Genomic DNA, 14,487 nt, shown 5'->3' on the forward strand with positions numbered 1-14,487 from the left:
ACCATACACAAAAATCAATTACATGATAGACACAGGCTCACAACTAAACATATTAAGATGGGATGCAGCCCCTAGAATCGGAGCAACAGACATAGATTATTCTGAATCTGAAAAGTTTTTGATTTCGGGATTCAATGGAAGTCAAACAAGAACGCTCGGATCTACTGAAGTTAGTTTAATAATTGGGAAGTCTAAGTATAAGATAAAATTTTATTTAGTTCACCACTTAAATGTACATGGTATCATAGGAGCAGAATTTTTGAAACAGCATACATTATATATTAGCCAGAACTTTGATTACATAGCCCTACGCAAGCCAGATAGTGTAGAATATAATATTAACAATATTACAACAACAAAGTACGTAATGGTATCAGATAAATCTTGTCAGACTGATCTACAAGATAACAGTAATTGTATACAATATGATAACAATGACAAAAGCTGTCAAGTAAATTTTGATATTGATGAAGTCATACATGATGAAATAGTTACACAGCCAATCGTACCGAAAAAAGATTATTCATGCAATATGTGCCTTTATGAGAAGTATTATGAAGACGAGGAATGCATAAATCAACATTTTGATGAAGAATATTATAATAATGGATGTTACAATAAGAATGTAGAGGTCGGGAATCAATATACGCCGGAGGATTTAGATTCAAACCAAGATCTAAGTTTGATAGATAATTTGAATTATGAACAAATACAAGGTAAAAATCGTATCGAAAAATTGCTAGATACAATTGATTTGAAGCATTTGAAAAGCGCTAATTACGACGCAATGGAAAATATAATGGCAAGATATTGTGATGTATTTTATTTGAAAGGGGATCACCTGACAGTAACAGATGCAGCAGTACATGAAATTGAAACAACGACTAATGTGCCAATAAATAAAAGGCAGTATAGGTTCCCTGAATCAACAAAGAAACAAATTAATGAGGAAATTGAAGAAATGCGTCGGCAAGGGATTATTAGGCCCAGTAAAAGTCCTTGGAATGCACCTGTTTTATGCATACCAAAGAAAGATTTAGACGAAGAAGGAAACAAAAAGCATAGAATTGTGGTAGATTTTAGGGCATTGAATTTGATAACTAAACCATTTGTGTATCCGATTCCACAAATAAATGAAATATTGGATAGCCTAGGTGATAGCAAATACTTTTCAACAATCGATCTAAAATCGGGATTTTATCAAGTTCCTATAGACCCAAGAGATGCTGCAAAAACTGCATTTTCTACACCCAAAGGTCATTTTGAATGCACGAGAATGCCTATGGGGCTTAGAAACAGTCCCTCGACTTTTCAAAGACTGATGAACACAGTTTTATTTGAAATTGAAGATGTTAAAGCAATCGTTTATTTGGATGATATCATTGTTTTTGGAAGAACAATTCAAGAGCATAACGAGAATCTGATTAAAGTTTTGAAAGCTCTTCGTAAACATAATTTAAAAATTGAACCAACAAAATGCCAAATTTTGAAAACCGAATTGAAATTTTTAGGACATACAGTTGATAAAAATGGTATTCGTCCGCTTGATGGTAATATTAAGGCTATACGAGAAATGCCAATACCAAAAACTGTAAAAGGAGTGCGATCATTCCTAGGAACAGTTAACTTTTATGGTAAGTTTATACCAGGAATTGCAGAAAAACGAAAACCTCTGAATGATCTATTGAAGAAAAATGTAAAATTTAACTGGACCTCAGAGTGCCAGAAAGCATTTGAAGAATTGAAAAACTTTTTAACGTCTGACTCTTTGCTAGTGAGACCAAACTACAAGGACACATTTGTTTTAACGACAGATGCCAGTGAATACGCTATTGGGGCAGTTTTATCGAATGAGAAATCAATTGACAGACCCATAGCTTACGCTAGTAGGGGACTTATTGGAGCAGAACGAAAATATCATACAATTGAGAAAGAATTACTGGCCATAGTATGGGCAGTGAATTATTTCCGTCATTATATTTACAATCAGAGATTTATTGTTTACACAGATCATAGACCATTGATCTCAATATGGCATCTAAAAGAAACTTCATCAGTCCTCACACGTTTGCGTTTGAAATTGCAAGGATTGGAATGCGATATTCGATACAAACAAGGAAAGGATAACGTTGTAGCGGATTTTCTCTGTAGGTTAAATACAGACAGTGAATCAGAAGAGCAGAGTAATCCAGCCGATGAAATTAAAACCGCAAGGTCGAAATTAATTGCTGTGGTCACCCGACAGCAAACGAAAAGAGCAGAACAAGAAAACGTATCCAACCAAAAACACCGCGACCGCGATCAAGCGAACAAACAGCTGATGAAAAACTACACCGTTTCTGGCGACAATAACGGGGGCGCGATCGCTGACCGGGACCATGAAAGCGAGGGAACCAAAACAAAAACGCAAAAGATGACCTATATGAATGATAGCGTAAATAATAATTGCACGGGTTCCGACCTACGAGGCATAAACAAGGTGTCAAATATACCTCCAGCAAGTACGAGTGCGATATCGGACGAGGCTGAAGTTGAGGAATCCATTATGGCCGACGTTTTCGATTTATGCAATAACACACATACTAATGACACATTTGCGGCAAGCGCATATGATGAATTTTTAGAGATGTCCAAGAATAATCCAACTGATGTAAATCGATTGAAAATTTCTAGGAATTTGAAAAGTGCAGATGCTGATTGTAACATTGTAATTTTGAATAGCAGATCAGCATTTAATGAAATTTCAAAAATTATTGATTTACCCCATGGACTGAAAGATTTTTGCGAAGATGGAGTTGTTTCTATTCCAGATAGTAATTTATTCGGAATTATTGTGGAAGGCAAAAGTAATTCAATGATTAATACCAAAACATTCTTTTACAAACTTAGCAACTGCTTCAATCAAAATAAAGCGCCGATAACAGCGTCCAAAAATATTCATTTGATTTCGTTCAGAAAGATTAAACAATTTGAAGTACTTGAGATGATTCAATTTTTAGCTTTGAAAAAATCAAATTACGTTAAGCCTTTATAACGCAGATTCGGAACGCACTGAAGTACGTAATGAAGATATCGAAACAATTCTTCGAGAGTTCCATGATGCTCCTTTAGGCGGACATGTTGGAGCAAGGCGAATGCGGAAACGCATTGGTCTTATTTTTAATTGGAAAAACATGAGAAGAGACATCGAGAATTACGTAAAACAATGTGATTCATGCCAGAAAAATAAAATTTGTAAATCCAACAGAATTCCGTTAAAAGTAACTACAACGTCATCCGAGCCATTTGAAAAATTATATATGGACATTGTTGTTCTCCCAGAATCCGAATGGGGCAACAAATACGCGCTGGTCATGCAGGACGACCTTACAAGATTTTTGGTAGTAGCTCCAATGGACAATCAAGAAGCGGAGACTGTATCCAAAACTTTTGTCGAAAAATTCATTTGTAAATTCGGTACTCCGTTGGAACTGGTGACAGACCAAGGAGCAAATTTCATGAGCAAATTTTTTAAACACGCATGCAAAATTTTGAAAATCAAAAAAATCAATACAAGTGCTTATCACCCACAAGCAAATCTAGTAGAACGATCAAACAGAGAATTGAAAACATATTTGCGACAATTTGTCGGAGAAAACCCGCAACAATGGGACCAACATCTTGATTATTTTACCTTTGAATACAATACTACAAATAATAGCTCAACAAGCTACAGTCCGTTCGAACTTTTATATGGAAGAAAGGCAAGGATTCCTACCTCTATATACACTCCAACAGATTCAGATCTAACATATAATGACTATTTTTGCGAAATGAAACAAATTCTTAAAAATTTGCATGAAAACGCCAAAAGAAATTTGATTATTTCGAAAGAGAAACGTAAAATTATTTATGATAAGAAAACCGAAGAATGGCAACCTATGTGGGGCGAGTTGGTTTTAGTACAAGCAATCCCAACAGGAACAGGTCAAAAACTTCAAAGTAAATGGAGAGGCCCATACGCAGTAGTTGACCTACCCGGCGAACAAACCACAATCATTAAAAATGGGAACAAATTTGAAAAAGTCCACAATAATAGGTTAAAAAAGTATAATGATTGATTAGCTATGCGTAGTCGTCAATGTATAAATTGATGTAAATATTGAAAAACCAATTATTTCCTTATTACGAATGATTTTTTGTAAATATTAGTTACTAAATATGTTGTTAAAAAAAAAATACCATAGGAATAATATGTTAGGATAGAGGCTTGCGTAGGATAGCTAGGAATATTAATTGAATTATTATATTAAATAAACAATTATCACATATAACTGTAGTAAGGTTCACAACAAAACGGTTAACGATTGGAGAGCATACGAATTACCTTAATTGAAATTATATCGTAACAACTCAAAAGGAATTGATAAAAAAAAAATGAAATAAAAAAATAATGATAATAGCAATAAATAAATAAATAAATTTTATGAGAATATGAAGAGACATAAAGAAATGATAATGATGAATGAATCAGGATAATGAAAATAAGTTTTCGGGAAATTTTGTACAGCTGAATTATAACAAAAATGCGTCCATCAATTCGGCATGAGTTTAAATGCAAGAACGATTTGAATGTACCGAAGAGCTGAAAAGGGGTAATTTGGGAGGAGTAAACATAACTAAGCAAAATGATTAATTGAAAAGGGTATATAGAAATTGGGAATGAAGAATTGATATATTGGGAATAATATGATGGGAAATAAAAAGTAATCTTGAAAGGGGAAATATCATTGGGGTATATCGGGTAACAATAGCGGGGAATGTATAAGAAGAAAAATAATAACTTGAGAGATTCTTGAATAAAGAAGCAGCTCTATTTAACGTTAATACATATGGAATACATAATAAATGAGGTTTGAGCAAACAAACAAAAGACATAAATTGTTGATTGAGAGTATTAATAATAAAAAGAATCAATGACAACAAACGAACGATTATTCTCTGAAACGATAAAGCAAAACGGATTAAACAAAAAAAAAAAACAATTTAGAAACAATTTAGACCCTAATGAAACTACGGAGGACGCTCCTATATAATATGGTCATGTCACATAACAATTTTGAAAGTATATACGAGATCGGATGAAAATTGAATGATGAGGACAAGGGAGGGCCCCCCAGGATGCTTGTGAATGTTGAGTGTGAATGGTGAATGAATAACTAATTTGAAAAAAAAAGAAAAATAATAATATGTGAATGAAAAATGAAGTAATATTTATAGATTCGGAATCATTAGGTTGCGTCAAGAAGCAAAAACTAGAAATAAACATAAATATATTTATATTTTATCAAATCATGAATTAAACACAAGATCTAAGTCTCGTTACAGGTATCCATCCAAAAACCTTATTCGGTAAGGGGGAGAAGTCGTAGCAATGAGGCGATCAAGCCGAGCGTGCGAAAGGAAACGGAGCAAACAGGAATTGAAAAAAAAACACACTGGAGAGAATTCTGTAGTGAGATTTTTTGGAATTGGTAATACAGATGTTTATAGTGACCCTACAGAAGCTTTCCATTGCTACAACTCACATTTTAATATTTTACGGGGTTTTTGAGTAAAAAAAAAAATAACAGTTTATGACTATTAAGAAAAGTAACGGTAACAGAGCATGATTAATGTAATGGTGCAGTTTTTTAAATACTATTGTAAAGGTTATATTTTGCACATACAAGAAACACAAATAATAATAACATGAAGACTAAAAGTTCAGTTTGGCATGGTAGATCAATATTTTATAAATCGATGGTTTCGATAGAATTTAAATACAACTTCCTCGAGAGATGACGCGGGAGGACAAGACGAGAAGGCAACACCTGGCGAGAGCAATCAGAGGAGCAGTTCAACGGTACCTCTATGAAAACGTACCACAGCCAATTGGTACGATGACGAGGAATAACAGATCGGATGGAAAGTTGAAGGTCAAAGGTGCTGGTATGGCGGAGGAGAGAATTCAGCGAACATAATTTTTCACCGGAGACGATTCAAGGTCAACTCGGGTGGCACATCGAGACAAATATTATTGTACATCTGCGAATCTGCTAATATGAACCAACACAATGCAGAGCATCGGGAAAAACTACAACAACAACGACAACAACAACAAAACAACAACAACAAAAACAACAACAACAATTCATACAGACATATGATGAGAGAAGGACGTCTTCAAAGTTTCCCAAATTAACCGACATAATGTAATGTTCACCAACCGCATTACATTCACCATTGAAAAAGCACTTACTCTGTGCTTCATACAACAACAATTAACAGTAACCATAATCAGGAATGCAACATTTCGACATCATCGAAAGCTTTAGAATTTAAGTCAACTAATTACAAACTCTTTAAAGAGTGTCCAACAGTTCCACATTTTGCACCAGGTCAAAGACAACAATATTCGCATCACTACTGAGATTGATCCAATACCAACAAAATTCAGAAGGCGGGCGATAAGTAATCAACCACAACACCGTAAACGACAATGATAAACAATCCAGTTCGGAAGGCAACTTATGACACTTTTTCGAGAAACAACAGAAAGCAACAGTAAAACTAGTTCTTCTGTATGCAAACGACAGCGCGGGAATTACCAGCAGGGAAATACGATTCAACCGAGGTAATATCCGGATACCAAAGCTTCATGGTCACGTTCCCACAGGAGACGACATCAACTGAATCAACTACATCATCTTCAAGACAAACCAGTACAACAGAGAAGCAACGATACCACTCATCTGAGACCTGATACTAACCAATTGATCTGGGCATTGAACAAGAAGAGGCACATATCAAAGGCAGACGAACAACACCTACGACGAATCAAGAGGAGCAGCAGCGAGTACCAATGAAGTCAATCTCTTGAGGAAGAATGTAAGAGGGTTAATACAAAATTTAATGTTTATTTGGGAGATTTAGATCAGCTAACTGTATTGGAAAACATTTTGAGACACTTTACAGGAAAAATGGAGAATAGTATAGCAGTTTCAGTTTATATATTAACAATCATCGTTAGCATCATCATTTAAATGCTGAGTTTTTTTTTCGGGGGATACATTTTACCCACATACTTACATTTGAACGTGATTTTATACACGTTCAAACTCCGCTAAGTGGGAGGGCATGCAAAGACCTAAATATTCCCACGCCTTCCGATATTCAAAGTCAATTCAACTGAAACAAAAATGCATTTTCACCCCACATTCCCAACAGCTGCCCGGGGGATTTTAGATTCAATTTTCATCGTAGGGTCTACCTACCTCACGCGCGGCATATTGGAAGCAACGAAAATCGCACCATTCGTTACTGACCTAGTTTTTATAACCCATCATCGTCCGGTGGTGGCCGGGTGCGATCGTGTTGCACCGCGTTAGGTCCGGTCGGTGTGATGCAATTTCAATTACGCTTGGGACAACGATGGGTAATAAACCCGAAAGAATGATATAGAACCGCGACATCATATTGATCGCGCTGGAACAAAGATTGTTTATTTTTGTTTCGAAATCAAGGCGCCGAATTGGCCGGGTAAGGTTCTGAACTCAGGTGAACCTTAGCTGGAATGTTCTGAAATTGAGACACCGTATTGGCGGCATACGGCGCTGGACTTGTTTTGCACTCGATTTGTTTTGACTTCGAGTAAACTGAAAGAAAAGAATGTGGGGGTATAATTTCAACCAACATCCGCGGCCGGGGGCCGGCTAGGGTTCACTGTGCCCAAGTAAGGTACACTTCAATAACAAAGCGGGTGCTTTGTTTTGGAGAATTTGGTGCCAAATTCCAAAGACGATGAGGATGATGATGGTGACGATGATGATGATGGGGAGAATGATAATGACGTCGATGGTTGGTTCAATTCTTTCACACACCCAAGCCTTGTATACGCTCAAGTGAGGCGGGGCTAGAAGATGTAGGCCTTGGTGTAAAGATTCTCAGTAGGTTTTGTGCGAACACGCCCAAGTCAGGCGTGGTTAGGAGATTTAAGTTTTTCGTTGGTATTAATATTCTTGGTAGGGCTTGGGATACGCCCAAGATAGAAGAGTCGTGATGTTTTCAAGAAGAGAAGGATTTTAATCACGATGAGGACAAGTAGGATAGGTAGAGGTCTAGGTTTTGGACTTATTAGTATTTTCATTTAGTAGGGTTTTGGATACGCCCAAGTTGGTTCGGGCATTGTTAGGAATTATCATGACATCTTCGGCAAGACGAGAATGATCGTAGGAATTTTAGACACGCCCAAGCTGGTTCGGGTATTGCTAGGAAATTAAGGCTATAAATACGGAGGCTTTGGCTTCAGTCGGGGCAGTCAGTGAAGACAGTTCGTAGAGAACAGCCAGTAGTCGGAGAGTTCGGTGACAACGTTAACGCAGGCAGCACATCGGATAAGTCTTGAGCTCCCATGTGGGACACCTCTAGATACTGTCCAAATAAAGGCTGTAGGTAGGACGTAGTAGTCGGGTCAAGAAGAAGCTGGAAGTGTCTCTAGTAGTTCGGTGCAGAAATACTGAAAATGTTAAGGTAATATAAGAACAAGGGAATCGTTGTAATATAAGTGATGGTTTGTGATACTTCAATATAGTTTATTAAAACTGTGTCGGACTGTAATGAAATGAAAGATATCACATTCCGTGTAGTGTTTAATGCTGCCCCTGGACGGTACAGGGCGCTTCAGTAGCACATATGACCAGAACTAGTTTTGTTATAATTTTATAATGTTTTGTTATCAGATTGTGATGGGGCATTATTTTATAAATAACTAACAAAGTTATGGATATGCTATCAACACTTGTTTTGTTTTTTATATGATGGTATAACTTACTTTGGTATGATTTTGTTATTATCACTCATTTTGTTTGCAGCTTGTTATCAATAACTTTATTATTTAAATTTTGTTATTATTTTTTTTTACAAATTCGCAATTATTAAGTTCATATTGAAACTAACAAAACTTGTTACTTAACTGATTTTCAGGAGCATTTTTTCCTTGTTATGATTTTGTTATTTGGCCGCTTATGACAGACAAGTTTATAACATGATATATTATGTTAAAACATGAAAATAACTCTTTCCGTTGCTCAGTTAAGTGCCCCACACAATGCATACGTTTGCGTGTGCGTGGCAGTAGTTTGACACATTTCCCATGGGAAAACTGTTAAAAAAAACGCAAACCTCGACGGAACGGACGCTATGTGTTCCAGGCTTTATTTTGCCAAAAAATCAATTATGGAGAAACATAAAGCGGTTGGGACTGAAGCAAAACAACACGACTGCAGGCGGTGGCGATATATGTGCCGATTCACTGAATTCATTTTTCGTTTCACACAATGATCCCATTTCTGTTAATCCAAATGAAGTTTCTTCAGACTGCATCCAATTTTTCATTCTGGTGTGTAACTTCTGATGAAGTACCTACAGAATTCACTTCCACTTCATGTGATGCAATTGGTAATCACAATATTCCATTCAACATTCTGAAGGCGTCCTTGTGTGTCATTCTTTCTCATATTACAGATATATTCAACTGCTGCATCACCACTTCTAAGTTCCCCACTGACTGGAAAATTACTAAAGTCATTGCCATTGGAAAGATCGAGATTATCGTCCCATTAGTGTTCTTAGCGCACTCTCAAAATATTTGAATCAATTCTCTCAAATCAACTCAACGAGTATTTAATCCAGAAAAAACATCTATGTCCTTTACAGTCTGGTTATAGTACGGAAAGCATGCAACACTGCCACTGCTTTGATAAAGATTGAAAATGATATTAGGGAAGCTCTCGATAAACCAGCTCAAAATTAACAAAGCAACTAGTAAGGAGGGTATCGCAGCTGAACTCATCAAGGTGGGTCCAGACAAGTTGGCCACCTGTCTGCACCGGTTGAAAGTCAGGATCTGAGAATCCGAACAGCTATCACAAGGAAGGCGACCATTTGGAATGTAAGAACTTCAGAGCGATCACCATTTTGAATGCTACCTACAAAGTGCACACGGAAAATTCTCCAGAAATGTCGTGAAAACCAGCTCCTAACGAATCACCTGGTTATCGATTTGAAAGCGACATATGATAGTTTCGACCATACAATCGACAATATCGACGAGCTATGGAAAATCATAAACGAAAACGGCTTTCCTGGCTGACTAGACTGTGGGAGTGTGCAAAACTGTGATGGGTTTCGGGTAGTTCACTTCGAATTTTATTCGATTCTCACCAGAGACTGGGAGATCAATATCGGAGATCAATATTTTCTGAACGTTTCTAGATGGGCCTATCTTGGATAAATACATTCATGAGAAGCCGACACCAACTGAGACACCGGCCCTCTGCTGAACAAGCAAGGATAAACGAAACCCGAAAAATGGACGACTGACCAGTGCCGATAGCCGATAATAATCGAATACTGCCGTGTGCAGCATAGTTGTTCCATGTTCTATGCGAATCTCTATTAACATAGGACAATTATGCTGCACATGGCAGAGAACACATGAACGATATTGTTCTTCAATTGCAAAATTATCAAAATTATCGCTAGGAACTCGCCTTCATAGACATTTGATCAAAATACAATAATCGTTAATGGCATGAACTATGTATCTCGATTTCGGACTAGGTTCTTTTTTTTTTACAAAAAATATCGACTCTATGAAAGCGGCATCTAGACCTGTTGAATTAGTTGACATTCCATCATTACTAGGAGTTTCTAGATCTCACTTCATCCAAATCAGCTACCAATGTTTTTTCGAACGTAGTCTCATGAATATTTTTTTAATTCCCGAGGAACCTGTTATTCTTAGGCCTTTTCATGTTTTCGTCATTTCACTAACATAGGTATTCAGAGCCAGGTTTTAGTTGTTACACGGTCAAATTTCGTATATCGAATCGTCATTATATTTCTACTTTCAGGTTTTTATATTTACATAATATACTGATCACAAAGGTCTAATAAATACTTATTTGAAAAGTGTTCAAACAACCTTGCTGTTTAGTTATCACCAAATAAACTTCGTGGCTCCTTTCAAAGGACATTGGCATCTGAACGTAGTGGCTGGTACGATGGTCCACCATCCGAATACAGTTTACGGTTGGGATAGATTGCGTATAGCAATAGTTGAATGGAAGACAAAATGCAGCCCAAAAGATTTGGTATCTAAAAAAAAAAATATTTAGGATTTTTTATTATTCCAATATTTTTTTGGAAGTTCTCTCACCTGGATGAAGCTGTCTTCAATCAACATTCCATACACAAACCACTGAAGGGATACGAAAAATGACGAAACAATTATGGGGAATGGCAGACTCTCTGTGTTTTTAGTTCGTATCACTTGGGCTAACACGGTCAGTGGTGATGCAAAGAATAATACTCCAACACCGCAACAGATAAGTCCTGGAAATAGCAGAACGATTAACATTCAAATTTCATAACTTGTTTGATATTCTCATACCTATAACTCTTAGAGCTACTTCGGAATCAGACTCATATTTTGTGTAAACGCTGCACGCCAATATAAAGCAACAAACTGCCAAGAATTGTCGAACTACCGTTCGTTTGTTCACGGAAAATGTAAAGTAAATTATTACATATGCGAAGAACAAGGCTGATCCTATGGTGTTGACGAATATTATTGTATGCTCTTCCGACAACAATCCGTATTTCAACCATAGAGAACATCTGAAAGTATGTATCTAAAGTCAATCATGGCTTTTACGTGGAATGTAGTAGATAAGGTAAATGATGTTTTTTTGACATACTGAGGGAAACGCTAGTAAATTATCGACTTACTTCCTCAGAAATCAATCGATTATTTTTCTAAGTTACGCTTGGTCCAAAATATATGTTTTACCCTAGTACTTACGACAGGAATCCCGACACAAATGGAAAAGCAGACGTCTCTCCGGTTGACTTTTTCCTAATATATCGGTGGCATATCACACTGAAATTTGGAGATAAGAGCTCAAAAATGTTTCCTTACTACTGATAACATAAAACATCTTACGATCCAGTTAAAAACTGCAATACTGTTGATATGGTTGCGGACGAAGCCAGCATATCTTTCATCGAGAGATAATCAAACGGTGCCATGTTACTTGATACTGCACGATCACGAATAACTAAAGATCCGATTGAATTCTAGCGGAATTATCTCTAATTTGCAACCAACAATCAGTTGAAACTAAAATTGCCATCCAAGTAGGCCTTGTACGTTGGCACTTTTTTATAATCGCATTTGATATGTTGTTATCCAAGCCGACTACGGTGCGATCGGTGTACGAGCTGTGTTTACAATAACAGCTGCTCGCTGTTGGTGTCGGTGAGAACTGCGAAGAGATGGGGCAGTCTAACAAATACCGACTTGTTATGAAGCTTGCGCACTGTGTATGGGTAATATTTAATACAGAATTTGATTGCTGTTGGAACAGTTGTTAAATCACTGCTATGTTTCAAAGTATCATATGATTTTGAACCTGAAGTCTATTTAATTTTCAAAAACAAAATTTCATGAATGTAACATTTTTCCAATTAGTTAAGCGTTGCTTGTTTATTCTTTCTGTATCGAAGTAAAAGATAGACATGAACATGTCAACTTCTACCATTCAAACTCATTTTTGATTACCTGAAACATGTAACACCGCCATCTGTGTGTCAACTCGTCACAATAAGTGTAAATACAGCTGAATGTTTTATTAAATATCTAATCACGTTTATGAATTTCGCGACTTTTCAATAAGTCTAAATTCATAGTTGCAATACGAACAATAAAAAAGTATCCAAATCGGTCAATTAGTACTTAAGATATTACATCACCACAACGGCACTTATTATAAACACAATTGAGAGAAAATCGCGTTTAAAGTTTCGCACTATGCCTTGTCCTTATTGAGAGTGCGCGCTACAATAGGCAGCAACTTTCGTTTTAGTGTTCTAATCTATATCAAAATTGAAATGTGCATTATCAGACCACGCATGTACCTATGAAACCCATTGAGGAGTCAAAAATGTGGACATATTCCAATTCAGTCCACCAAACAAATTCCTAGTTTTAAAAATCTGTGGGTTTTTAACTTTTGATTTTTTACAAAACTTTTTCTGAGATTGATTTTGTGATTTTTTCCGGATTTTTTCATTGATCTTTCTCGGGCTTCCTATTGGAATTTCTTCTGTGATTCCTTCACGGATTCAGACTACGATTTTTTTTTAAATTCCACGTAAGGAAGTTCTCCTGGGATTCTTACATTAATTTCTCCCAGAATTCTATCAGGGATTTCTTCCAGGCAGGGATGTTTTCGATCACCTGGCAATCACTTGACTCATTTGTCTATAATTCAGTTCAGAAGCCTAACATTGAAATGTTGTGTTCGGCAAAGTTATAGATTAGTGTTTTCCCTATAATTATCACTAAGGAAGCCATATTCTAGCTCGCATATATACGGCACTAGAGCGCTAGTACTACCTACTCATACAAAACTATCAAAAAATCCGATCGTTTAGAAGGAGTAGGTGGTATTAACACTTTAACGCCGTAAATATTAGAGTTAGAATATGGCGTCCTTGATGATAATTATGGTAAAAACACCAATCTACAACTTTGCCTAACATAACATTTCAATATTAGGCTTCTGAACTGAATTATGGACAAATGAGTCAAACGGTTGCCAGGTGATAGAAAACATCCTTGCTCCCAGGATTCCTTTAGAGATATTTTTGATAGTATTCATTGAATACTCTCCGGATCCCTTCATATTTTTCCCGGGATTCCTTTTGGAACTGCTTCCGGGATGAATTCCGACCATTCCGGCATTCATTCAGGTTTTATTACAGAGATTGATTTACTTGAAAAAACTGGATAGTTAGAAGACACGTAATATTTATTAATTGGCAAATTTTGAGATAGAATAGTAAAAATGCGTTCTGGTGGGATTCGAATCCATGAATCCGTATTCCCTAGACCGGCTCTTAAACCAATCGAACAAAAGAACAGGCAACGAAATTGCGGACTGAAAACCAAATTGATTCCGAACTAACTTAAACCATTTCACAATGTTATCTCTCTTTCCATTTTCTGAAATCTGCAGAAACCATTTTTTTTTGCAAAATTTCACTTAAAAATGGTTTCTACTAAAACAAAAAACGTTTTTCACCCCTAAAAAAATCAAAAGATATTCTACATGTATGTATACGAAAACAGTTTTTAAAAATACTAATCTAATCCAAAAAATGAGGAAATGCGTCTAGTTTCGCCTTAAATGCCAATATTTCAGCACGCACGCACGGTTCTGGAGAAGTAAGAATTACTTCAGGGTTTCTATCAAATAAATCTTTGCTGGATTCCAACATACATACCCCGCAGGATTTCGTCATTGATTTTCCGGAGATGTTTCAATATATTTCTTCCAGCATTCTTTTTTTCTCGAGGATCCTTCAGCGATTTCCCACGTCATTCATTTCATGGTGTTTGTA

General features: G+C 36.4%; 1 protein-coding gene across 1 annotated transcript; it reads right to left on the bottom strand.

Moving 5' to 3' along the window:
• Nucleotides 1-10,896: 10,896 nt before the first annotated feature.
• Nucleotides 10,897-12,597, bottom strand: LOC109408913 (sugar transporter SWEET1). The gene is made up of 5 exons (XM_029872959.2): nucleotides 12,026-12,597; nucleotides 11,885-11,962; nucleotides 11,474-11,700; nucleotides 11,240-11,415; nucleotides 10,897-11,178 (listed from the first exon to the last, which is right to left on the bottom strand). The coding sequence occupies exons 1-5, from the start codon at nucleotides 12,109-12,111 to the stop codon at nucleotides 11,047-11,049; spliced, it is 699 nt and encodes a 232-aa protein (XP_029728819.1). The 5' UTR covers nucleotides 12,112-12,597; the 3' UTR covers nucleotides 10,897-11,046.
• Nucleotides 12,598-14,487: the final 1,890 nt, after the last annotated feature.

The sequence above is a fragment of the Aedes albopictus genome, chromosome 2 (assembly GCF_035046485.1).
Source record: "Aedes albopictus strain Foshan chromosome 2, AalbF5, whole genome shotgun sequence".
Taxonomy (NCBI): Eukaryota; Metazoa; Arthropoda; class Insecta; order Diptera; family Culicidae; genus Aedes; species Aedes albopictus.